The 27,634-nt window shown below is 40.1% G+C and overlaps 2 protein-coding genes across 3 annotated transcripts in view; both read left to right on the forward strand.

The window, feature by feature from the left end:
- gpc5c (glypican 5c) overlaps positions 1 to 4,074 on the forward strand; it is a 111,889-nt gene extending 107,815 nt beyond the window's left edge. The window contains exon 9 of the mRNA XM_085378200.1: positions 1,009 to 4,074. Coding sequence (XP_085234326.1) covers positions 1,009 to 1,193 — 185 coding nt within the window. The 3' untranslated portion in view covers positions 1,194 to 4,074. The remainder of the gene's footprint in view (positions 1 to 1,008) is intronic.
- A 12,342-nt stretch (positions 4,075 to 16,416) lies between these two features.
- The window catches only part of gpc1b (glypican 1b), a 57,509-nt gene continuing 46,291 nt past the window's right edge, over positions 16,417 to 27,634 (forward strand). Inside the window, exons 1-2 of one of the 2 annotated variants that reach the window (XM_085378914.1) lie at positions 16,417 to 16,500; positions 16,636 to 17,213. In XM_085378914.1, coding sequence (XP_085235040.1) covers positions 17,039 to 17,213 — 175 coding nt within the window. In that variant the 5' untranslated portion in view covers positions 16,417 to 16,500; positions 16,636 to 17,038. The remainder of the gene's footprint in view (positions 16,501 to 16,635; positions 17,214 to 27,634) is intronic. The other variant, XM_085378913.1, reaches the window with a different exon arrangement.

Below are 27,634 nucleotides of genomic sequence, written 5' to 3' on the forward strand. Positions count from 1 at the left end.
AATTCTACACTGCAATCATCGAGTCCATCCTCACCTCCTCCATCACCGTGTGGTACGCTGGAGCCACTATCAGGGACAAACAGAGACTGCAGCGTGTTGTGCGCTCTGCTGAGAAGGTGATTGGCTGCAGACTCCCATCTCTGCAGGACCTGTACACCTCCAGGACACTGGGGCGTGCAGCTCGGATCTCAGCTGACCCTTCTCACCCTGGACACAGTCTGTTTGACCTGCTCCCCTCAGGCAGGAGGCTCCGGTCCATCCGCACCAGAACCTCTCGCCATAAGAACAGTTTCTTCCCCTCTGCTGTTGGACACATGAACAATAACCGTATGACTGTTCCCACCACTAACTGTAGGTTTCTGGTTAATAGCTTGTATCTTGAGCAGGATTTCCTTGTAGTCCAGCTGTCCTTTTTGAGGTCAACATCCAAAGAAAAACATGACTCCTCTTTGCTCTCTTTGGAGATTTGACATTCTGCACTAACCTGCTGTTGTGCTGCTTGTAAAGTCAGCTGCCTTCTCTAACGAAACCTTTGAATCTTCAGCAGGCCTTTGCATTACCACAGTTGGAAGTTCTGTGGGTAAATCATTAAGATGAGCGCTACAAGCAGGCCTCCGCCTCTGGAAAGAGCACCTCTCTCACAAGTCAAGGATTAAAATGTTCAGTTTTTATTTTATGTGTGTAATTAAAAAAAATACTTTTAGCTATTAAGCAACTTAGCAGCATTATAAATGCACTGGCAAAAAAAAAACTAAATTAAACTAAATAAATAAAAAAGAAAGCATTTTTGAAAGCAAATTATGGGCACTTTGAACTGAAACAGCCACTGCCACTAGTCTTTGAAAGGTATTAGAGTTGAAGTAATGGGAATCTTGACTAAGTGATTATTGAATATAATATACAAACCCAAAGAACATTTAAGCACATATGCCTGAATTCAATGGAGGCTAAACTTGTTATTTCCTGTTTCTCTTTCCCGTTGTCTCTCTCTGTTTTCGTCTCCCACAGTACCCGAACCATCCAGTGCTGGTAAACCATTAGGGAAACATCCTGAAGGTGACAGCCCACAAGAAAACCCCTCTAAGCCCCCCTTAGTGAAGATGATAGGGGGTTCTTCATCTGCCAGCTGGACACAGTGCTGCAGCCTTGCACTGCTTTTTGCTGGACTTTGCCTGCAGTGGATCCTGTTCTGATGCCAGCACAGGCTGCGGATCAACCTTCACCTCTGTCCCTTTAGGAACCTACATGCACAGAAAAACTCATATACATATCACAGATATAATCCTTACTGCTATCCTCAACCTACATAGATACAAAGGAGAACAGGGCAGATGCAGACTGGTGTCCTGCAGCATCACAATTGTGGGTGTTTGGACAAGCTGATATTATGCACGCTTATCTACAAGGCTACGAGGCTGGACGTGTGTATGCAAACATGCACGTCCTTGTTTCACTTAAACAAACACACCTTTGTGATCCAAAATGAAAGGCCATCATTCTGATTTTACTTACAAACACCTGCCAAAAACGCTTTGTTCTTTTTCTGCTGCTGGTGTTTACTTACCCTTTGATGCTAAAAACCTCGTCACAGCACTGCGTCTCATTTGAAAACTCAACTCATTCATATTTGGGGATTAAGGAATGCATTGACTGCTAGATCAATCCCAGGTATGTGGCCTCATACAGCAGATTTGATATTCTCTAATGACTGCGTGCCTTGGCAGTGATAAGAATGTAACAAGTACACAGGTACAGCACAGGCACACATGCATGGCTGAATTGTGCAGATAAACTAGGTGTGTATAGTATGTAAGTGTACATAGGTGGACAGATTTGCTAGAGTTTATGAGGTTCTGATTGGGGAAAAAAAAAGCTCTTAACTGACTGAGCTGAATAGAGTTTTCGTATTTTTTCTTTTCTTTTTTTTTGTTCTTTTGAGTTAGCTGTGAATGGGCTGTGCTTGTCGCTCAGTACAAAATAAGAAAGGGTGCAAAAAAAATTTAAAAATGCATTATCAAGAATGATGCAGAAATATGCATAATTTTCCTCCTTAAACCTATGACATAAATGGACAGTTTTGGACATTTGAACAAAGTCTGTACATTGTTGATTTTGATCATGTCTATTGTGCATCCATGTTTGTGTATCTACTCATTGAATTACACTTTAATACATGTATAACCTACAGAGCTATCAAAGTCTTTCCCACCATTTCTCATTGGTGACATGACATCAAGGTTTGCCTTTCTATAACCCTAATTTCAGAAATTTGGGACAATTTGTAAACTATAACTGAAAACAGAATGATTTGCTAATCTCATAAACCCTTATTCGATTCACCATAGAACCCAGTAAAATGGTATATATACTTTTCTTTGATGGCAGGAAGATCTCTCAAAAAAGTTGGGACAGGGTCCTGTTTACCACTGTGTAGCAATCACCAATCTGTAAATGTCTAGGAACTGAGGAGGCTGGTTGCAGGACACCAAATGTACAAGCCACCAGTTCCATGCTATCAAAAATGCAGACCTTTGAACTCAGTGCTGATAACAAACCAACACTTTTCCTCTTGAGTCCAGAGGAAGTGGCATCCATATTTCCTGAAAAGAATTTTCAATTTTAATTTGTCTGACCAGAACAGTTTTCCATTTCTCCCATTTTAAGTCAAATTAGGCCCAGAAAAAGAAGTGATGTTCCTGGATCACTTCTTTTTGGCTTGATGGAGCTTTAACCTGTATTTGTGTCCACAGACAGTGATTCGTGGAAGTTTTAGTGAGCCCATGCTGTTATTTTTATGTCAGAATCATGTCCGTTATTAATGCAGTGCTGCCTGATGACCTGAAGAGCACAGGAATCCAGCAGTGATTTTTTTTGGCATTTCTCCCTTGCGCACAGAGATTTCTCCAGATTCTCTTTTCCTGATATTACACACTGCGGATGGTATGATATCCAAAGTCTTTACAATTTTATGGTGAAATAGTGAAACTCTGCCACACTGTGATGGTCTTTGTACACTCAATTATGTTACTGACCTCATGCCAATTAACCTACTTAGCTGTGACATTTTCCTTCAGCTATTTTTTAGTAGCAATTACTTATCTAGCCTTTTGTGTCCCAAGATTTTTGACAAATGTTGCTTGCCATCAACTTGAACTTGACCTAATGTTTTTCTGTGTTCTACTGTAAGAAAAATATATCTTTATGAGATATGTTGATTTACAAAAATCCATTAATTTTCATAAATCATAGGATGCTGTTTTTATTTACATTCGACACAGTGTCACAACTTTTTTTTGGAATTGGGGTGGTAAATAATAGGAATTTGAAAACAGGAGCAAACATGACTGCTTTAATTCTAATTTAACAAAATCATTTTTTTTACAAAGTTATGGGCAACTTGTGCTTGATTCATTACAGCAGTAGCCTGTGAGCCCATCTTCTTTTGCTTTTGTCATTTTTTTCTTAAAATATACATACAAAAGCAAAAACAAACCGAGAGTCTCAAACTATTGATGAAGTTGAAGTATTGATGTTTCCAAAGGTCATGCATGACAAGACAGCAAAAGAAAAATGTGTCAAAAAACTCCCAAAACTAAGTAACGTGGCTTGCTCTTTATACATCTTTTCCTTCTTGTGTAGATTGGTTGTATCCACTGGTACTAGCACAGCAGATTACCAGTAAATGAGGATGATGAATGGTCCCTGTTAAGAAGATGCAGTATAAATGCTGACTACGCCATATGTAAAAGCTACACAGACACAGTGTCTAAACTCAATAGGTCTATATTGTGCTGGCATGCCATACATACAATAAAAGTATTGTAGTTAATGGACAGTAAAGATGACCACACCTATGTGGGTTACAACAGTTCAAACGTTTCACATTTTGGGTCAGGTAATCTTATTTGGTTGTTTTCCTACTTGTATGTTCTGTTCCAGGCCAATGTTCTTTGCACTCACTGGTTCCTTACAGTCATATACCCTCGCATGTGTATAAATGTACATATTTTGCATCACGTGTCATTTGTTTTTTGTCTCATTTCGTCTCTTTTGTATGGGAATGATATAGTGTTGTTGAGCTCTATTAAAAGTGCTCTGCTCTTTCGTTTGCTTCTCTAGCCTGTCCTTAAAGAATACCAGTCACGAACAAAGCAGATCTTCCTACTAGAGACTAACACACATTACACATCGACACAGGTGTTTTTATTTAATACTCTTGGGTCATTTCCCCGACTTTCCTGTTGTTGGTCCTATGCACTTTTCAGCATACCTTTACAAATCCTACCATGTGGATTCATGGATTTTTTTTTCACATTCTGTCTCTCACAGTTGAAGTGTACCTCTGGTGCAAATTACTGACCTCTGTCATCATTTTAAGTGGGGGAACTTGCACAATCGGTGGCTGACTAAATACTTTTTTGCCCCACTGTACATCCATCTTCAACCCAATTTGCATTATAAATACAAAGGCCAGTGTGTATGATCAGGAGCTTTATTTTTTTGTATTGCCTCAACTTCTGTTGCCCTGGTTCCTTAAAAACAAATTTTAAACTTGGGGGGTGGTTACAATACTTTAGATACTTTCTGAACCTGTAAAAGGTTGATGTAATTTGTTTTCCAATGGTTTGACCCATATCATCTAGCTATCATCTCGGTGCACCAGCTAGAGCCAGGAGGGCTTAGCTTTTAGGATAAAGTGTGTGTTCATGCTTGCAGCTGGTCAGCAGTGACAAGGATTGAATTATGAGGGCATGGGCAGGGCAAGCTGTCTCAGTCTGACCTTCTCTATTTGCATCTAGGAAGCCTTTTGCTAAACATATCAGTCTGTGTTTGTGCCAGGAATAGAGGCAAAGGCGGTGTGCAGAAGACATGAATAAGTTTGGCACCGTCAGTCATGATGACAGGGAGGACGTCAGCTCACTGCACTCATGTGAGACTGACCTGTTGACCACTCCTGAGGGGGAACTTTGCCTACTCGTCGAGTTTAATTACCCTTAATTTGTCCCTGAAGTCTTGATATCGTTTTTAGTCAAACACAAAGCACGCACAAGGAGTGCAGAAGCCCATGTTTCTTTTGTGCTATGACGCTGAGAGTACGGTAATCGCCAACGAGATAGCGTGAGGCTATGGTTTAAATCAACTGTATGTCAGGCTGAGGCTGTTTTGGGAGTTATTTTAGCATCACTGCATGTAGCCAGAATAATTACATAGTGTCAGAAGGATTTAGAATTGATGGTATAACTGGTCTCCAGTGTAACAATGATCTTTAGTTATTTTAAAAAAATGCAAAATGGCAATGCATCAGGTGACAGCAGCGCTTCAAGCCTTACCGCACCTCCCACTGTTTTAGCCATCAGCCCAGGAACATATAACTAATAGCACTTTCCTTACTAAAGCACACAACGTGCACAAAAATCATCTGTCACGCACACACGCACACACACACCAATGATCTCATTCACACACCCTGTCTCGCAAATGCACACTTCCAACTGCACGCACGCTGTATTTGATCCTTGGAGTCTATTTCATGCTTGTTGCTATAAAACTGAGTGTCTGCTTGGCTGCAGAGGAGAGAGAGGAGGGTGCCCAGTCTGTCTGTGCATAGCGTGCCTTCTCTTTGCCCAAGCTGTAATTGGGATGGATTGTTCCTGCCTGACAAAACCAAAGCCTGCCATTGGATGAACAAAGCCATGAAAGACTCTAAAATATGAGTCTGAAACTAAAATAGAGTTAGTCTGATAATTGCTTGGAACTTTTATTTCACTCCTTTTATTCATTAAGCAGTTTTGATAAAGACTATAGATGATTCATTGCGTATTTACGCACGTTGAAAGAAACAGTGTGGTCACTGAGTGCAACTGAAAGTTCAGGGCAGGGGACCTGAGGTCACAGCTGCTCAGCTGTCTGTCTGGCGGGGCTATTTTAAACTATGGCACACATCAGCGCTTCTGTCTGACTGGCTTTGCCAGAACACACTTAAACATCCTTGCACACACACACTGCACACATGCATGCAGAAATCTTTACTGCATAGTAAAGAGTAGATCTAACACTAATTCACACAATCAGAGACGAAGAACAGTCACGTCACAGACTGCAAACTGAGCTTTAAGATTCGTACCTGCCTTTTCTCCTCAGATGTTCTCTGAATTCAAGCTGATTGTGCAATACTAGGGTGGCAGTGACAGTACCCCCAACCACCACCCCCAGATTGTCTTACCTTTTCAGCAAGGGGATTACAGTGATGAGCAAAGGAAGAAGGAAAGCGCTGGAAATAGCTTTTCAAAAATGGGCAGTTGGGTGAGGCAGAGGAGAAACGAAGGAGGACCTGCGGCTGCCATTAACCACAGCTCTCCTTCTTGACTTTCACTCGTCAATGTATCAATTTCGCTCTCTTCAGAGGTTTGTCAGTGCTTACAACAAAGTAACACATGCCATCGTTGCAGGATGCTGATCTTTCACCCTGCTCCGCAGGCCAATTAGCATTATGATCAGTGAGTTTTTGAGCTGACTAATTGAGTCCAATTAAATCATTTTCAACACAACATTGCATCAAGAAGAGCCTCGGACATGCTGACAGGGATCAAATCTGCAATAGGATATAATGGATTTTTTTTGTTTTGTTTTTGTCTCCAAACCACTGATTGGCCTCACTTGTCAGTTGTGTTTCACATCATGTACAGTTCTGCTGGCAGTGGGCAAGAAGACAGCATTAAATTGTGTATTTTTCTTGACACTGAGCATGATGATGTTGTCATTTTGTGTCCAATAGTGGGAAAATGCTATTGTGAAGTGATAGACAATTTATTTCTGAAACATAAAACAGAATAAAAGCCAGCACGCATTGACAAAGCTTTTGTGCATGTCAAGAGCTGTAAAAGTTTTCAACATTGTACTTATCAGATCACTCCCTCTGCTCAGCCATTCTGTGTATGAAGAGCATCAAATATGAACAGGCATTTAGCTTTGCAATATTTTCCTATCCCATAAGAATCCCAAATTATTCTCTCCGTTATGAAAGAAAAATAGAGACAGACTTGAATCACCACACTTGCAGTGGACAGCTTGCTCTTTTTAAACACTCACTAATAAGACAGTCTGGCGGCCACAGTAGCAAAAGCTACTGTGGCCGCCAGACTGTGGAATTCTCTTCCTCAGAACTTAAGATCTGCAGACTCAGTGATTACTTTTAAAAAACAGCTTAAAACACATCTTTTTAAAATTGCATTTTGTCAACTTTTGACTGTTTTTGTTTTATACCTTGTGAAGCACTTTGTGATCTTTTATCTAGAAATGTGCTATATAAATAAAATTTTACTTACTTACTTACTTACTTAAGACCCACAGGGGAAGAGATTTTTCAGACCTTGCTCCCTGTCACACTTTTTCAGTATCATACAAGGAAAGATGGGAAGAGGCAAAAGAAAGAACTGTGACTAGAGCAAGAGCTGTTGAATCTCATTGCAGCTGGTGTTACAACATTAAGAAAGGCAACAAACAAAAGCAACAAACTGAGCATGCTCTGAAAGCGTTGTGCATTATCATTTGCTGACTTTTTATGCGAATTACAATGCAAATTCTGGGCTTGAGTAAACAAGATGCTGTAACTGCCATGGCATCTTTGTTTAAACCAGTCTTAAAATGCTTTGCTATCTGTAAATGTTTCAACTTTGTGGTTGCATTTTATAGGTTTTGATTTGAAATAAACTCCTTAAAAAACAAATCCTTAATTTTGTTTCTTAACTAAGCATAATGCAAAATGTTTAATTTAATGGAATCTGGTCAAATGAAAGGCAATTGATTGATCTACAGCTAGTTTACACCTAGCCCATTTTCCTTAATGATTCATTATTTGAATAAATAAACATTTTATTTTATATATTTCAGTTGGATTTTACTTAATGATGGTGAATTTATAAATGAAATAAATAATATTAAAATAAAAGCATGGCTGTTTTAAGTTTTTTGTTAATTTTACTCACAATTTAGAGCAGTGGTGCTAGATATAATAGTGCCATTTTAGCAAGCTAACAAAACAAAAGCTGTAGCCTAATTTTAAGGTTGCTTATTGTCTAATCTAGGTTTCAAATCAGTGTTTTTAAGCTGATGTGTAAGGTGAGGGCATGATTAGAATGTAGTGTGCCTTAGTAAGGCGGTGAAGAGAAGCTTGAACATTTGTCAACAGGAAAGTCTGGCCGTTAGCAAAACAGTGTAACTTTGTCTTCATGTGACAATGGCCAGCTAGAGAAATGTGGCTCCACCAGCATCAGACCCATTCCAGTTAGATCGCTGGGGTCACCATTGGTGTGCAATGTAAGATCGAGGAGTTTAAGAAGCAGCTGTGTGTGTTAGTATGTGTGTACAAAAGGACGTCTGCCACACATATACGAGGCTGGCCTACAGCTCATGTTGAATTCTCTATAAGGCGTCCTCTGTTTGGCATGCTACAGGCAGCCAGCTTGCTCATGTCCTGGAGATGGATGAGCACCAGTGTGAATGTTCCATTGCTCCCTTGGGTGCCATTCCACCTTTCCAATTCACTATCCCCATCTTTCTGTCCCTGTCAGGGTGGAGGTGAAAATTGTAGCTGACTATTGTATCAGTTTGTTTGGACTTTCCTCATTCATTTGTCTTCTGTATATCTAACGTCAGCGTGTTGTATTATGGTAGAATAGATGTTATGCTTTGTGTGTGCAGGTTAATTTACTTATATGGTGGTTCACATGTGTGTGGCCCAGGACAGGAGCACCATTGATTGGATCTGATTACAGATTCAGAGGTCTCTGTTGCTATGTGACTCTTCAGGAGATGTGAGACAGAAAATCAATGTTGTAGAGCCACTAGGGCTTCACCTTCATACTTATAACATATCCTCTCTTCGCTTCTTCATACCAGATGGAGTTTGGCTTGCATAAGTTTCAGGTTGACTTAACATCCCATGGAACAAAAGAGAGAGACAGCAATTATCGTGCAATTTCAAGTATTTTGTTGGACTGATCGTGAGCAATACTTTCTGTTACTCTGGACTTTCTGAAGATTTTCTTCTTTTTTTCAGCCACTCAACATTGATCTATGAATCATTCAAGCATAAAAACCACGATGAACCAGTGTTTTGTCTACACAAAGCAAAAAGCTTAAAACACATAAATTTATCATGTTTCTTTAGTTGAAATTAAAACAATGACAACAATAACACAACACACAGGCATGAAATGATATGTTGACACCATCAAGGTGATTCCTAAAGAGGTGATTCCTCGTCAGAAATGGAAAGGTGGCTGTCAATCGACAAATAAGGAAGAAAAACAGGTAGCTTTTAATCCACTAAACTGGCTTCATTTTTCAGCATGACAATGACCCTCAAACACACTGCCAGTGCAATGTAACACACTATCAGTCATGGATTGGTCTCCCCAGAGCACAGACCTAAACATTATTCAAGTAGTGAGGGATCATCTTGACAGAGAAACAAAAGGCAGTCAACATCCAACAGAGAACTTTGAATGTCCTTCAGAGAAGCTTGGAGAACTATTCCTGAAGAGTACTTAAGGAAATGACAAGGAAGCTTGCCTAAGAGAGTTCAGGATACACTGAAGAACAAAGGTGGTCACATTGAATATTTATTTGTCATTTGTGACCTGAAAATGTAAACTAAACATGTAACAACATTTTTCTCTAAAATATAAAAGTAGCTAAAGAAAAACTGTGCTATAGCTGATTTCTTCACTGATTACCTTTTGAAAAAGTTTTAACTTGAACTGTATGTTTTTACTTAGTTGAGTTTTGATGTCCCAATTGGAGAAAACAGCACTGGGTACATACCAGCTCTGGTCTATACATAACCGCTAAGATGGAAGAAGTTTGCCAAAACCTCCTATTAATCAAACTATTGGAGAGTTTACTTGACGTGTTACTCTCCTTGTCAAACTGTACTTATAGATAGTCTTGCAGTTAGAAGTGACATACATAAAAAGTGCCTCTTTTCCATCAGATGGCCCCAAAGAAATACACTATGGGCACACATGCATCACTGATGGTGACAACATTACATGCTGTGTAGCCATATGTTAGTCACATTTGCTGCTGTAAATGATGAAAAACTCATCAGTGGTGACGCACCCAGCATTTTTCCACTTCTGGAGTGTATACACACATCAATACAGCTTCATTTAAAATCCAACAAAAGAAAGACTGTGTCTCACTTGACAGATTTACAGACTAGATTTGTTTTAGAGTCCAGTTTACATAGCCATAAGGGGGGAACGCTAAGTGAACAATCCATCTAAATGGCAATTCCCCATTAGCAGCTTCACTCTGATCAGTGTGGGCGAGAGAAAAGGCTTAAGACAAACCACGACCAAAGCTCGGGCGCTCTCAAAAGCGTTTTGTTTTAAACAGAGAGAATACTGACAATTTATATTTGTGGTAAGAAAAAGCACTTAATGTCTATTAGTGTACATGTGTCTGTTCATCAAACCCAGGCAACGCTTTATGCATCCCACTTTTCATGCAATCTATCTTTTTATAAACAAATTGGAGAAATGAAGGCAAAGCCATGTGATAAAATGCTTTCATTACAGGGGAGGCCTGAGGAATGTTGAAGGAATGTCAGGATAGAAGTTGTTCTAGTGGGAAATTAATGTAGGACTTCTCATAGGGGGGCTGAGAACCACAGAGATGTGGCCTCCCACAGTTTCCGAGGCCACAGAGGGAGATGCTGCCAATCTGAACAAAGATCTGAAGCAGACTAAAAGATATGCGTGCTTAGCTGACTCTGAGCCTTTTGCATGTATCAAAATTGAAGTTTTGCAGCCAGAATCACTGTTTCAACTTCTGTTATGATATCAAGGTCACTGTAAAAAAAAAAATATATTCCCAGGAAAATATTAACCACCAAACTTGCTATTTTGTTTCCTAATACTGCATTTGGTTGAAATCAACACACAAAGAAAAATGTTACTATGTTAGCCACTATGTTAGTTTAGGACAGAAGCAACATAAGATTGGAAAATCTGCGTCATGCTTTTTAGCTTTACACAACATAGAATAGCCTAAATTAGATACATGAAAGGGATCGGAACCAAAAAGGACCAGATGGACTTTTACCAACACACCGGTTAAAAGTATATATCATTACTTGTGTGAGAGTTATTCATAAGAGGTTATCATAAATTTTAGATTTTGTCATCTCTTCACATAAGCTTATGAGTTTTCACAGCAAGAGACAGATGAGAGGAGCAGTTCATTCATTCGAAAAGACATATGAGAAATAGAAAAGGAGAACTGATCGTCTAAAAATAGTGTGCAGGTAATTGAATGAAGTTGGAAGAATGAGGTTACACCACTGCCACATTCGTAGAGTCTGTCATTGTGTATGCATTAGAGATTTTTTTGCCTTTTTTGAATAAAGTCACATATCACTGCAAAATATACTGTCAACAAAAAACAAAATCAAAAATGTGTTCAGTGATCATTATTGAAAGGTATTGAAAGTGGTGTTTCAATTAGACTTCATGGACACCGCTCTGTCCGGTGGTAATTTCTGGGAAAGCATTTTGTGGGTGTACCTAAGATTTTCTCCATGCATGGAAAAGACTGGAATGTGCTCAGATTACTGAGCAGCAACAGTGCCAGGATGCCCACAGAGACATACAAAAGCACAACGCAACACACCACAGGGGACATTTCTCATCCACGACAGTGCCTGTTTGCGAGATTAACCCAAAGAATCAAAGGACCATTTGCCATTTTCACTTAATTCCAATTATTTTTTCCCCGCTCCTGTTCACTGAAAGTTCTCTATTTCTTCTATTTCCTGCACTTTATCCTCACCATTCTGAATGCAAATCCCTCCCTGCCGCTTTCTCCCCTCAGCTCACTTCTCTGTCATTTTCCCTAAGTCATCCATCATCATATTCTCTCCCCTCCTTATCTTGCCTCATAAGCTCACCCACCCCCCTCCACAGTTTCCTTCGCTATTTCTCATTTTTCTCTACAATATAATCTGTCTACCCTTTGCACTAACCATCAACATTTCTCCTTTTTCTGTCATCATCTGTCTTTGGCAACTGTGGAGGGCTCCGTGTTTGGAGATGGGCAAATCTAGGTTTTTCTGGAAGCTGCGTGTGCACAGACAGATGCTGGGTAAATGTGATCAAGGGGACAATAAAGTAGATCAAAAATGGCAATGCAAAATGGCTAGCAAGAAGAAAAAAACAAGCTTTAAAACAACTCAAACTTTTGTTTTTTAAAAGTGTTTAAACGTGTAAGGATGTAGGTATGATCGTTTGGACTCGCCACGCTCGTACAAGGAAGGAAAAAAATGGCAAAACAGAGAGAAAATGTAAATGAAACTGACTGATGCAAAGAGGCATTGACTGAGAAACAAGAAAGGAGGGAGACAGATCAAGTGAGTGATGCATACACACTTGAGCACTCCAGTGAATGTGCTGAACTCTGGCTAATGGTTGACATAAAAACCCAGAGAGGATGCAGAATCGATGCTATCTGCAAGAGCCCAGGATGAGACTGGTTTTAGGGAGAGGACACAATGATCTCGCTCTAAAGGCCGATTACATCTGTTGAAACAGCACACTTATATTTACATAAAAACTCTCAAGCAATGTTTTAACCCCTTTGAGACCCGAGTGCACTCACACTGTTGAAATCTAGATGTGGTTTCAAGAACAACTTTCCACTCCTTTAGTTTTCATTTTCAGAAGGTGCCACGCAATGGAGGCATTACAGTCAATGGGGAATTTCCCAGAAAAGCTGACATTAACATGTGCAGGTTTCACAATTACTTTTCTTATACAAACAATGAAACTAAATTGGAAAACACAGAGGTCTTGCATTTGACAGCAATGAATTCTAGCACGCGCATTTCAGTCCAGTTATTAAGAGGCAGAAAGTAGAACCTTGTACAGTAATCTAAAGGCTGCTGTGGGGAAATAAAATTACAATTTAAGTTTATTCCAAACCATTTTATATAAAATTCCTTTCCTAAATATGAATATTTATACAAGGCAAAGCCATTTTCTTTAATTACTATAAATGAGTCAGTTTCAAAGTGATTTATTACCCAGTGTTTCCCTTCAAATTACAGTTCTGTTTATTGATCTTTTATTAGGCAATGCAGTGGGAGAATGACTTGTTAAAGCCCCAGAGGTGAGCCTAATAATGCTTAGTATCACATTTCAACATGGCTATCCCTAACGAAAAACAAAATGGTCCAACTGTAAATCTGTTGCAATGACAAAGGAGGAGAGGAAGTACTGACAACAGACAGCAACAGCTCTGATAAGATAACCCTTGAGTTGTGGTTCAGGGTTACTGTTGCTGCAACTGGGTGGACAAAAAATGGAATAGTGGGGTCCCAATGAACTCTGTTATGGATCAACTGTCTTAAAAATACAAACTACTGTGATTTCTTCATACTCTTGTAACCTGCAGTAACCTTTTAAATGGGCAATTTACTGATAACTATTAACAGTTTATTACACAGTATATGAACAAAAGTACTACAGGAGCTGCTTGCTGTGGAAATCCACACCATGCAGCTCCTGGTACTCAGTGTTCATGCTGATGTTAAAGTGAAATGAGGCTTGGAACTATGCAGTTACTGAACCAGAAGAGCATTGGCAACGTTTATGCACTACGCGTTTCAGCAGCTGGCAACCCCCCCTTTGTAACTTTATGTGGTCTAAAGTTTTGTGGCTGTGGTTCCTAAATCCTTCCCGTTGCACTTACAGCTGATGGTGGAATGTCTAGAAAGGAAGAAACTTCCCAAACTGTCTTGTTGCCACAATGGATGCCACAATCCTATTAACACACCGTGCTTGAATTCGGTAAGCTTTCTTAGGGTGACTCATTCTTGCACATGTGCTTGCAAAGACAGACTGCACGGCTAGGTGCTTGACTTTATAATCATGTGACAACAAGACCAAAAACACCTGAATTCAAAGATTAAGATATTTGGCCCAATACTTTTCTCTTCATAGTTTATTTATACTATGCTGTGTCTTTTACACGAAAAGACGTTTAATTTGCTGCAATTTTTTTCTGAAGGAAAGCGTAAGAATTTCCCTTTACAACTATCCAGTTTCGAACCAAGCGCGAGGGTTTTTTTCTAGGAAGATTTAGTCTAACATCTATAGTATTTCTGTAGAGATGCTCACCACATAATTACTGCACAAGTAGGCTAAAATGAGTGGCCTCTCACCCCATGCTCTCTTCTTTCTTTGCTACCATTCTGCCTCCCCTCATCTGCTCTCCCCTGTCTCCTCAACTTCCCCCAGCATCCTGCCCTTCATTAGGGGGCCTTTCATGGTCAGAGCCAATAAAACTTCAATGAGAGGCAGCCTGAAGAAAACATGGCTGTTCTGTGGCTTTACTGAGCATTAATTACATAATCTTGATGCCAGAAAGTAGAGGGCCAATCAGTTCTCCGACAGCTCTGCCGACCTATGGCCACATGTGGGTCCCAGTCAGACACATAAACTCACATTACACACACCAACCGCCTTTGACACAGACACATATACACATAAAGGTCAGGCATACACAAACCCATATATAATACTGGCTGACATATTATTGCTGACACACTTTGAGCCCACCAGACTTAACCTCTGGCCACATGTGCTTAGCGCTGCCTGCTTTTCCCCTTGGCGCAACAAGAAAAGTGAAGCAACATTATTACACATAATTAGCGAGTGGGTTCGGTCTGCTGTGTGGCACAGAGCTGCATATTCCTGAACTTCTAGCAGACTAACTGCAATGGTGATTTTCCAAAAAAAAAAAAAAAAACTCCACACATGAGCAAATATGAGGAAGACACTTGACATTGCAGAGCGAAGGTGTAATTCATGCCCACTCACTTTAGAGCTGCAATAATGGGCAGCGAGCGCAGCCATTTGTCATTTGGTGATATCCGAGATTCTGTCCTTTTTGTTTGGACTCATCCAGTGATGAGGAACAGACTAATTATAGAGTCACATTTCCTAATGGATTCATAAACATAGTCAGTCTACATAAATAGAATGATTTAGAGGCAGGAAATGACTGTGCATGCCATGTGGATCTCTCCCATTCTCTCTCTCTCTGCCTTTCAGTTCGGTTTTTCTATCTGTCAGACGATGCCCACTTACTGCACGGACTGCACGGGAGTTTTTTTTTTCCATGTGTCGGTGAGATGATTTGCAGAGGCATCTTCTTGTGCAAACAAGCCTTTAAAAAGCATCTCCCACGGGAGTGACACCATTAAATACTGTCTGATTCAGTTTCACGCACTGAAATGACTAATGGGATATTATTTTAAGTAAAGTAACTGCATATGTCTCTTAATTTATGTGACACAATGTAAATCCAGACATCCATATCCTTGACTCAGTTGAAGGCTTTTTGAAAAAGTTGTGTATTGCATTAAAACAACCCCATAATCTTTTTTTTTAAATTTTTTTAATCTTATGCCCACGTGCGTGGTTATGTGGTAGGTGTGGTATGAGGCTTGCACTCTTCTAACAGCCCTTTCTATTCCTGGCTATCCGAAGGAAGAAAGGAAGGAAGGAAGGAAGGAAGGAAGGAAGGAAGGAAGGAAGGAAGGAAGGAAGGAAGGAAGGAAAAAAGAAACACTGCCTGCAGTGTTTGAAGTCACTGATCCTATTAAATCTAATGAATAAACTAAAAATGTAGATTATCTTTTCAACTTTTTGTTATTTTGACATCTATGCTACAATAAACCAATAGGACGTGAAGGGTCATTACTTGACATATAATAAAAGCGTGTTTGATGCCCAAAAGGTCACATGAGGCCTAAAAGCAATTTAAAAACATTCTCGGGCTTGATATTAACACGTACAGAAAATGAAGTTAACGAAGGCATTCAGCGGGTGACAGGTAAGCCGGGAACGGCATCAAGGCAGGTAATGACTTGCTGGCGGAGTAATTGCACCTTGAGGAGTGATGTACACAAATGCTCTGCAGACTGGAGGAGACGCTTCTCAGGGCTGACCTGTATTGTGGGTAGGCACCTGGGCGCAGGGGCGGGCCCACAATTCATCTGTGACACCCGGTCGGTGGCTAACAAGCTGTCAGAGGCGTAGAGGACGTTCTTTAACTCAGATCCAGACCACCTTATCGTGCACAGACTACCAGGATGCCTCGGAGGCTTCACAAAGCTAAACAAACCTGTTAAACTGTAAGTTTACTCTGAAACGTGTCCAAAAATAACTAATAGATACAACAGAATGAAACAAAAATTGGAAGAGTATCAAGAAACCTATGCGCTCCCCCTTCTCTCTCTCTCTCTCTCTCTCTCTCTCTCTCTCTCTCTCTCGCTCTCTCTCTCTCGCTCTCTCCCTCGCTCTCCCCTTTCTCCCTCTCTCTCCGCCTCCTTCTCACTCCACAGAGTGGTAGCGCTGGCACAGCATCGTCCAGAAACCCCTGAGCTGCGGTACTTGCCTCTGTACATCTCTTTACACAGCTCGTCACCGGTAGGTATGAATCAACACAACATAGCTGCGTGGTTTTTAACCAGCACGTTGCAATTTTGACTATTTTTTTGTTTCTTTGTTTTTAAAAGCGGCTAACGGGTAACCTGTTTTTTTTTATCTTCCGCCTCTCTCCGAGCAGGTAAGCCAAAAAAGAAAAAAAAAGAAAAAGAAAAGACAAGAAAATCATTGGATATACGAGAGAAGAGACCCGTTCATTTTGGCAATCTGCGTGAGAAGATTAATTGAGGGGGGGGAAGAAAGCTCCTGCCCTCTTCACAGCGGCCAGCTTTAGAAGTGAGAAGAGACGGGACCTCTGCGCTTGGAGGAATCGCTCCTGTGCCGGCAGCAGTGTGCGGATTGCAGACACAGACTTAGCAGACGCACTGAAGGGGCAGAGGGAAGACAGGAAGGTGGAGGATATTTTACGCACAACAGGGCCAAGCAACCCCAATTTAAAGAAGCCGGGAGTCTGCTACTCCGAGTAGAACTCGGTGTTCGGTCGGATTTGCACTTGACTGAGTCCATAGACACAATTAGACTCTATGTGGTCGGCCGGCATGGATTCCTTCATTATAGCGGCGCTGGCAGTGTGCTCTCTAACGGCACCAGCTTATGGGGAAAAAGGGACGAGCAAAGCCCGGAGTTGTTCTGATATCAAGGTGTTTTACAAAGGAAAGGGGTTCCTTGTGGAAGATGTCCCTCAGTTTGAAATATCAGGTAAGCTTTTGTTCGTGTTGTGCGCACTACACCTCATCTTTACCCCTAAAACTGTAAATGACACGCAAAAACACGTTAATTATACCCGTAAGAGCCACACAGCTGCTTTAAACAGTATCATAATCTCTTTGCAAAATCCCGCTAAGAATGGTAGACTGATTGGGACAAAGTCACCACTAGGCTGTGTATATCCAAGTTGTGTATAAATGACATTGGTTCACAAACTCTTAATTTTGTGCACACAGAGGATCTACAGGAAATTGTAACTCAACGGTGCCTTCATCAAAAAGTTTTTCGGTTTTTTTTCTGGTGTAACTGAAAGCAGAGAAGATATCCATCTTTCATGTCACATGGTAAAGCACAAGAGCTCTGTATGTCTTAAGATGAAACACCGCTTTGAAAAGATAGTATGACAGCCCAGGCAATCTGTCTATTTGATTCCTGATCAAAACTATGAGAAATCATCCCACACTCAGCATTTTGGAAACACAGATATATGATATGTGCTTCACTTTCAGTTTTCCTTCATTAGAGAAACAAAAAAAAGCTGCTAACTCCTAAAGACACTCCCTAATTCTGCCTCTTCTTTAAACTGTGTCATCCTCTTGTGGGGAATTGCCAGCCTATAAATTGCCAGTCACTTGACCATGTGCTGTAACCATGCAAATATGATGCTGCTCACTGTGTCATTCAGGGGATGATGTAAGGCAGTCACAAGCCCCTTTGCAGTTTAGATGATTGCATGTTTGCCTCCCCTGGAATTCAGTGCAATGCTTTCAAGCATATAAACACACACACACACACGCACACACACACACACTTTTCTGCTCTATAGTTACAGTATCACACATGCAAGGACAGGACATCTATGCTCATGGTCCCGTTTTTTATGTAGATTCAAATGGAACATCACTCACTTTTAAACTCTTTTTGAACTTTTTCCATTTCCGCAGACTCTGAATGCAGCAAGTGCCTTTCAAAGAAAAGTAAAAAAAAAAAAAAAAAAGTAGATGGCAACACATACAAAGCAATCTACTCAATTTACATTTGGATTTTGCAAAAAGACACCTTTTCCTATCCCAGATTGACATACACTTTTTTCCTCCACTGTCCAATTCCCCGTCCCGAGAGCCAGCAGCAGCAGATAAACTCGCCTCCCCTGTGAAGATTGAGAGGTTGGTCAGCACAGACTGAACAGTTCCGAGACAAGAGTGTCACGCATCTCACACCCTTGACCCTTGCACAAAACTGTGATCTGTTTTCCGGTTAAGTTCTAACACAACACAGTGTGGATGCAGGAAAAAAAAAAGGGGGGGGGGATGTGGTTTAGAAAAGTCAGATATTCTTTTTAAACTCTCTTAGTTTTCTGCTTAATGTTGAGCTCTCTCTGAGAGGCAACAGGATGAGTGTGAATGGGGAGCACGATAACGCAAAGTAGACCCTTTCAAGTGATTACACTCTTAGGTAGGGTAGTTGAAAAGATCAAATTTGACAGTGCTATAGAAAGCAGATGAAACTGTAAAAAAAAAAAATCACTCCATTTATCTTTAGTTAGCAGTAAAGGGCTAAGTGGTAAGTGGACACTTCTCATTTACTTGACAGACACATTGAATAAATCAATTGACGGAATTAACACCAGCCCTGGTTCCTTAGAGATACCCCCTTCTTCTAAATGACTGTAATCCATAATGCTTTAAAGAGGGAATCTGTCTTGTCACGACATTAACTGTATCACTTGTTTCAATCAATGACGTGGAGCTTACTTAAGTTTGGGGTCAATGCCTCCTCAGTGAGAGAGGAGAGGGAGACACAGGAACTGAGGATGAGAAAAAAGACAGATGAGACAATGGGTAGGCTTTGCACATCAGCAATACTTTCCTTGTGTCTCTATATTTTTGTTCTCTAGCATAAAATACACTTCAGGTGCTCAATTGAGGCATTTTAAAAATCGTGTAAAAAAAAAACCCAAAAAAGAAGGATTTAATTTATTCCTCCAAAATATGAGCCGCCCGAATGCTGCAGTTGATCTCTGACATTTGCAGAGTTTGTTTCCTGCTGTGACACGGGGGTTCGATCAGCGTAAAGTATTGGCTGGGCCTGACTCAAGGTCACATGCTGAGTGACTCAGTTTTGGGAGGAAGAGTTGCATTCCAACTGTGAAAATGATGTCGACTTTCAGTACTTTGAAATCCTTTTTTCATGGCCACTGCACAGTTTATGAAATAATTATTACTCAGGCATGGAAAGCAGTTCGTGCAGTTATGAGCCAAACACTAAATTTCTTTTTTAAGATGTATAAATCTTGAGCATGGAGTGCGGACATCTAAGTAAATCAAATTTGAACAAGATAGACAAGTTCTGAACTAAGTTCATTTCTGTTAATTTGACTTTTTTAAGGCATTAAGTATACATGTGCAGTAAATCTGACCCCATATCACAGGCTCCATCTGATTATCCTCAGTCAGCAGTGAATAAAGGTTCCTAGATGCACATGGATGTGCCTCCTTTAGCATCTTGGATAGTCCCCTACTCTTAAGTAATTTGCCCTGCAGAAAAAGCCACGAGGAGGAGAGCTATTGAGTTAAGGGTGAGCTGTTTGTTATCACTGTGTTGACGTAATGCTTACCGGACCATGGGGGAACTATAATTTGAGCTCCTTAAACAAGTTCACAGGGGCTAAAGTGAGCTGATTGATGCTTTTAAATGAGCATGATGATGCTATTTCGGCTCTGTAGAGTGTAATCAGTTTTGGAAATAGCTTTTTTTTTCATCCATGTTTACCAAAAATGGATGATTGATTTTTATGTCTCCTCGCTGCGCTGCCCCCTCCCTGTCCCACCCCATCATGACAGTCTTGATGACTTATCCTGTTGTCTTTCAGGGGATGACATTCTTCATCTCTCTGTGTTTCTCTCTCATCGGCTCTTAAAGAGAGAGGCGCCAGGCACTCTTTGAAAGCAGTTGGCAGCCACCGAGCGTTAGATCCTCAATGTCACATAAGCCTATACAAAGAGACAAGCTGTATGAGACATCTGCAGGAAGGCTGGTAACATTTTGGTATGCCATTGATTTTCCCATGCTGTATTTGTGTTGTTGGTTGCTGGTTGCTACACACTGACTGTGAGTTGCACAGTGCTCTGGAGTGTCATTATAACCAGTGTTTGGCTAATGATACAGTAGGACTGCTATTTACCAAGGCTGCTAGGAACTCTTCTTGACTAAAGACTGGCTTGTGGCTGGAAATATGGACTGGTCTGTATGGCAGCCCACCATGAGAAGTATGAGAATGTTTTGAACTCGACAGCTTCACTTAGAATTTAGGGGGGGAAAGTAGCACTGAAGTTAAAAGCTGGTTACTCCTCTCATCTCTTTGACTAAGGCTAATAATATTAAATTAATAATATTAAAATACTGGCTGCTAAGAGTGTTTGCTTCCCCTTACTCCTCTTTTCAGCCAGAGGTTAAATGTAGAAGAAGTCCATTGCCAGTAAAAAAAAAAAAAAAAGCTGGCAAGCCACAGAAAGGCTGCAAAATCAACTCCACAACAGCAAACAAATAGTAAATGGTGAAATTATGGGTGCTAGTATTGCTTACTATCTTGAGCAGCACTATTTTTGTATGGCTATTGCAGAGGCCCATGTTCAAATCTGCTCTGGGGTTTTTATGATAGGACTTTCAATTGTCCTATCATAATAAAGGCTAAAAAGCCTCCCAAAGTAAATGGGTATTTTATTAAAATATAGATTATATTTGGAAAGTTGCAGTAAGACGCTTGTGGTGTCGTATCATTTATGCACCCTCAGCAATGTACTCTCATGCCAGTAAGGATAATAAAAAAAATAATTCCACAGTCTTACAGATTATTTGGACATCATTGTCCCACTGTGTTCTTATTAGCTTACTCTCAAGTGGATGCATTATGTTATTGTAACAGCAAAGAGCTATACTATAATGAAAGTGCGTTTGCAGGAAATGAAGACAAGCTTGGTTAAGCACTTTGCACTATTAAAATATTAGTTTTACATTTTACATTTACTTTTTTTCCCCTTTGTTAGTTTCCTTTGCTGTGAAGTATATAATGAAAGCACACTCGGTAAAAGCAGTCCTAGGGACTCTGTTCTCAGTCTCTATACATATAGCCATCAAAATAATTGCACTGTGATTAGATGTATGGTTAATATTTGTGGAAATAATGCTTTAAATGCAACATCTCAGCTTAAATACACGTGTTGCATAAATGTGACTGCAGGTGGACGTATTCTTGTCACGTCCATGTCCAAGCAGGATTGTCAAAACAAATAAAAAAATCGGTACTCAGACACTGATGGATTCTAAAAAAAAAGGCAATCAGATTACATTAGTCATTTGCAAAAGTGCCAATACCAGCAGTGCAGTCTTTAGCATTTCCAGTTTGCACACTTCACAAATGCACATAGGCAGGCCTGTCTCTTCGCTACCAGCTGAAGTAGTTGATGTTCACAACACTGAACAACACTTTATGTGGGAATTCTAGATTAAAGTCAGTAAAGCTCCAGTTTTAACAACACTGAAGTATTGAATAGTTCCCATAAATGTTAACTGAGCTGGCACACGGCTTTAACTGTTAGCTCTTTAACTGTTAGCAGTTACCCCATAGCCACATTAGCCATCTGTTATCATTAAGGTAGTGGCTAGCAGCTAGGGCTAATAATAAAATGGCAATGTTAATGTCGGTGCTAGGCACCAAATGTCTGTTCTGTCTGTCTGTTGATGGCAATTTAACGCTATCACACTGGTCATTTTTTTTCCCTTGGTTCTGACAGTGGTATTAAATAGCTTGTATTGTTCTGGGTATCTGTATTGAGTTTGAAATTCTACTAATATAACAACCTAATGTCTTAAGTTACATGTTTTTTAGGTGTATTTGGCTCATTTTTGCCTTAAGTATCCTTACGTAGTAGAAAAAGAAAAAGAAAAAAAATATAGTTTTTTTCTTAAATTATCTCACTAGGTTGAATTTCGTTACACTTTAACACTAACACATCCAACAATGCAAGTCTGCAGTGCACAAGTTATGCAAGCATGTAAGCCGGATGGATAAATGATCACACGTGTAGTCCCTTTTCTATAAAGGACTCTTTGTAGATAAAGGGACTCAGCAAACTTAAACATAAATAGAAAATACTGTGTGTGTTGAGATAAGTGTTAGCCCTATCTCTATCCCTTATCCCCACTGATGTGGTGTTCTTATTCTCCTTATGCTGGATAACTAATTGATCACACAGAATTACATATGAATGGAACTCATTAACTGACTCGAAGATAAGAGAGCTGAAGCTTATTTGAAGGTTGATGTCAGCATAAAGCCCCATGCTTCTGTTGGTCTTCCTCTTCAAACAGATTAAAGCAAAAGCAACAGTTGTTTCAGTATCACAGCGTGCAGGCTCATAACTCTGCTGCAGTTTAAAGTCTGTCAATTCCTGCATCTGGGCTCCTGTCTGTGCTTGTTTGTGTGTAGCACAAGAGTGTTTGTGAGCGTGCATTTCTGTGTGTGTGTGTGTGTGTGTGTGTGTGTGCTAGTGTACCAACTGAAAACACCAAAGTTGTTAAATGCTGAAGTCAGTAAGAAGCCTCTTGAAGCATTAAGCCATAATGGGCTGCAGGGAGCATGAAACAGACCACAGCATGTTTGAAGTTAACACACACACAGAGAGAGAGAGAGAGATGGACTGCTGACTGACTTGGCCTGCCCTGGTTGGTCTGCTTGGTTTTTCTTGTCCTGCCCCGCCCTCTTAACCAACTGTAAGAAAACGAAATAAATAAATATAACACACAAAAAAATGATAAATTATGACAAGGAAAACGGTTAAAGGAAAACAACCTCTTTTTAAAAAGTCCTTGTGTAATCACTGTTTATTCTCGAAAAGCCTGTTAGAAACATGCAAATGTGCCGGAGGAAAGCATCAACTACTTAATTTGACTCATTTTTTTTGGCAGACTGACCAACCTGCTGTTATTTTTGTTTTCACTTCCTATGACTAATGTCAGAAAATTACAACTATTTCCCACACCTTGTAAAAGGTAAGAAATTGAGGTGGTCTGAGAGACTGGCGGCTGTGATGTACTATCTTGACAAGCATCATCTGCTTCCTCTCTGACCTACGTGAGTTTCACTGACAGCCACCACTTCCTCTTCTCTCATCTTGGGCTCCCATTGTCTTATGTTCACTGTCACTTATCAAATGCAAGAGAAGGACTTCACATGTAGAGCCCTCTATGTGAACGCACACACAGAAACAGCAGACACACAGATGACAGCACAGATAACAGGGGGTGGCGGTGTCTTTGCATCAGGCATGTGTGTGTGTGTGTGTGTGTGTGTGTGTGTGTGTGTGTGTGTGTGTGTGGAATCAGGGGCTTGTGTGTTGCTTCCCTCAGAGGGCTGCAGTGTGTCAGTGTATGATTCCTCTTTTGTCTTCAGAGGAATTGGTTGTGTCAAAAGGAGAATTATTCCCTCATCACAGCAAGCTCCTTCAGTGTCTCTAGTTGTGTGTATGTTTCTATGTGTGTGGAAGCGAGTGGGGGATAGTGGAGCAGGGAAAGGGGAAGGTTGGGTGCAGATGTGTGTGCACATGTGTACCCGGTGTCTCCACGAGCCTAGAAGTGGATCTTCGTGGGTGTGCCGTGAATGTGTGCACCGTGCACGGCTCCTAGAGTTTAAAAACTGCTTTCTTTTCATTTTCTGTCCTCATGTGCAAAACTGTGTTTGTGCATGACTGCAGACGTTTGTATTTAGCTTTTTCTTCAGTTACGTTAATGTGCATGTGTACCATTGCCATGCTGCTGCGACTCATGTCCCCTCCAGCTGTGCTTTCTTTAGTTTAGGCGAGAATTTGAAGTGTCAAGGATCTTGCTACGGCTGTATGAGAGCGTTCTTTCTGTTACTCCAGCTGCTTCAAAGACAAACCAATGGCTACTGCCGTTTCAATTGAGGTCATGCAGTATGATTTTCTTTCTTGTTTTTGCAATGTGACACACCCTAGAAAACACACATATATTCCGTCTGCAGGTGTGAACCACAGGATATGCTGGGAGATCTTTGTACTTCAGCTAAGACGCTCCTCAGAGGGGAAATCCTATGCCTATACAGCATTACAGCAACAAATTTAGTAGATGCAAATGCATGTATGAAGTTGGAGTATTCATTTGACTGTTTGATTGTGATTACCAATTTATTTGTCTTGATGATACATGTATCTGTTTATTGGGTATTTGGAGCAGATTTCTTCAAAAATAGTGATTTCTAAAGAAAGAAAAATCTTCAGCTTGTATTTTATTTTATATTTTATTGATTGATTTGTTTTCCTGTTGCCTGAGTTTATAAATCTCACAGGCTGTGCATGAATCCCTGAAATAAATAATCAATGAAACCTATGAAAAAATGCCGATTAGAGATTACAACAGCCCAAGATGATGATCAAATTATTGTTTTTTCCTACAGACCATCCCACTCCCCAAGATGTTAGTTTTAAAGCAGAGAAAGAATGCACTTGTGACTATCAGCTAAGTGTTGAGCCATATGACTAGGAAATGCTTTGTATTCCACTGTTTGAAATGATTTGTGTGTGGCAGCTACATTTTCTCACTAATGCTTCTTGTGAAGCTTCGGCACACTCCTAAGCGCTTCCTTCACTTCAGATCCAGTTCTGTATACGCAGTATAATTAAAAGAATCCATGGAAACAGCTGTCAGACTTATATCTACAAACATATAAAAAAAAAGCTGAAATGGGCGTTTAAGAGAGATTGTGCCGGTGAATAAAAAGAGAAAATAAAAAGTTGTTAAAAAAAAAAAAGAAAGAAAGAAAGAAGTGAATACCTAAAATTTGTCCAATGACATCTGGCATGCACAGTAGAAACTGAATTAATATTGCACACACAGGTATAGCAGCATATCCCACAACTGCACACCCCCTTTTTATTAGCGCACTGAGGAAAACATAGGCGACATCTTTGTGGAATGAAAATGGGCAGAAACATGACTGCAAGTTATTAAACCTTCAGCAAGTACACATGTTTCTGAATCACTGTGTGAGAGACGCAGGCTTCCCAGGTGGTTCTCGAGTCGTGAATATCCTCTTTGTCTTCGTTTTCTCATCCTCTCCCCCGAGGTGTAAACATCACTCTCTGTAATCCCTTCCACGGAGCGTGTTTCCGTACTTTGGATGCAGACACGTTGCCGCATTCTCTTCTGCTCTATCAAATCTCCAGCTCTGACCTTTTAAAAAAAAATTTAATTGGTCATTTGGAGGATTTTTTAGCTGCTATAGGCAAGTGCCTGCACACAATAGCTATTACTGCTTTTTTTGGGTGGGGAATTCATAATTTCCTGAAGATTTTCTCTCAGCGAGATAAACTGTTTCACACTATTTTCTATTACTCTAATTATTTCCTCCCGCTGCATACTTCCTCTTTCCCAAAGTCTTTTCTGGCTTTGAGCTTTTATCGCTCTCATTCTTTCCATATCTGCTCCTGCAGAGGAAGTTGTGAATTCATTTAATTTTCATTGCAAATTTACTGCATGTTCGCAGATGGGCTGCAAAAACATAGCTGGTTTGCTTCTGTTGCTCTTTTGTGATTTTCATGGCTCCATATGGCTATATGGTTGGCTCTATAGAAAGTCAAGAGCTGCGTTTGAGTTGTCTGTCCTCCAAGCTTTAGTAGAGAGATACATAAACAATATGAGAAGAAGTACAACATGTATTTTCTTAAACATTTCATTTGAATCTTTTACAATATTTTAGAGAGAAACCCAACAATTAAACCAGTTGTGAAAAAAAATAACTTTTTAACATCTCAAAGAGAACCTGGCCTGTGCTTCGACTGGTTGATGAGAGGCGAGTGGAGAGAGAAGAGACGTGTATTTAGAAGCAACAAACAGTAAAAGGTGGACAGTGGGTTGGCCCAGTAATAACAGATTATTAACATGCAGCTTAGCTGGCAAAGGCAGATGGACACATAAGAAAAAATGACTAGAAAGGAGTTATGAAACTATGAGGGAGAGACAATAAGACATATCACATGCAATCCGGTCGTTAAGTGATGACGTGACGAATCCTACTTCCGGGCCTAAAGTAGTCTGCGTTTAATATGGCTTTTGTGTTGTTAACGTGTTTAATGTTTTGTATTTTCTTCTATTTAATCTCAAAAAGCTCCTAAAACAGTCAGTGATCACTTTTGACCTCCCTCGGCTTTTATTACCGCTAATCATTTATTTAAGCTCAGTTTTTAAATCCTTAGGATGTAACTACAGCCCAGCCCATGCAGCAGTATATGAATGACTAACCTGGTATTGTGGATGGATTATCTCAGTTGTTCTCCTGGCTGAAGTTTGGTCCTTTTACAGCATCCTGCCATGCGATTACATTTGTTCCTGACCACCGAGAACACTCACGTTAACTTTTATCGAGTGGAAAGAAAGTTAGCTTGTTTATATTATGCTAACATAGCTGTGTCGCTAGCGGTCACGTAGCACATCATTATATACCAGCTAGCCCAACTTCAGTAACCCTACAAACGTCACTGCTGTTTAGCTTTCTGTCTTCATTTATGTTGGAAGTGATAACAGAGCTGTACGTTTTAATTTGTTTCCAAAACCCCGCAGTCAGGACATGCTATATTGTATTTAGATAGAAGCTAGCAAGCTAACTTCCTGCTAATTTCTAACTCCGTTAAATGTCATAAATTCCATTTTCATGGATGCCTGGATGTTAAACTCAATTGTTACACCTGGTAGAGCAGAACGCTGATCATTTTATTAAAGATGAAAGACTTTAGACAGTTTTTCTTTTTTTTTTTTTTCTTACTTTGATTTTTATTAGGTTATTTTGACATTGTGGACATACAGTAAAGAAAATAACAAACAGACATACATATAAACAAACATAGAGTCTGGAGTTTACATATCTTTCTCCATTTATCACGACTTTAGACAGTTTTTCAACTCTCAGTAATGCCATAGTGATCGTTTGATATATGGACCTGCAGCGGAGTTTAGGCCCAGACACGGCTAGTGACATCCTTAACGACCGGATAATGGCATATAAATACATAAAGAGCAGAAAAGTAGAGTGTCTCATTTTGAGGTCCTGGTAGTCAAATATATAGAAGTGTAGCATTTATCAAAAGGTCAGTGATATAGGAACTGTCACACATAAGAGGCATGCTGGGAAGATTTCAGCTTGGAAGGATGTATAGATTTTTTACGAGTTATTTCAAATTTTTGTCAATAATGTTGTAGGAGGGACTGCCACTACCATGGGTTCTGCGACACAGATAAAGGTTATTTTCACCACTGTGCAGACACACACACACACACAAATGTAAAAAAAAAAAGCAAAAAGAAACTGTGTGCTTGCCCTGCATACTGAACTTTAAAAAACT

The sequence above is a fragment of the Diplotaxodon limnothrissa genome, linkage group LG18, assembly GCF_057381915.1.
Source record: "Diplotaxodon limnothrissa isolate DT_005_m linkage group LG18, D_limnothrissa_male_GT1.1, whole genome shotgun sequence".
Classification (NCBI taxonomy): domain Eukaryota; kingdom Metazoa; phylum Chordata; class Actinopteri; order Cichliformes; family Cichlidae; genus Diplotaxodon; species Diplotaxodon limnothrissa.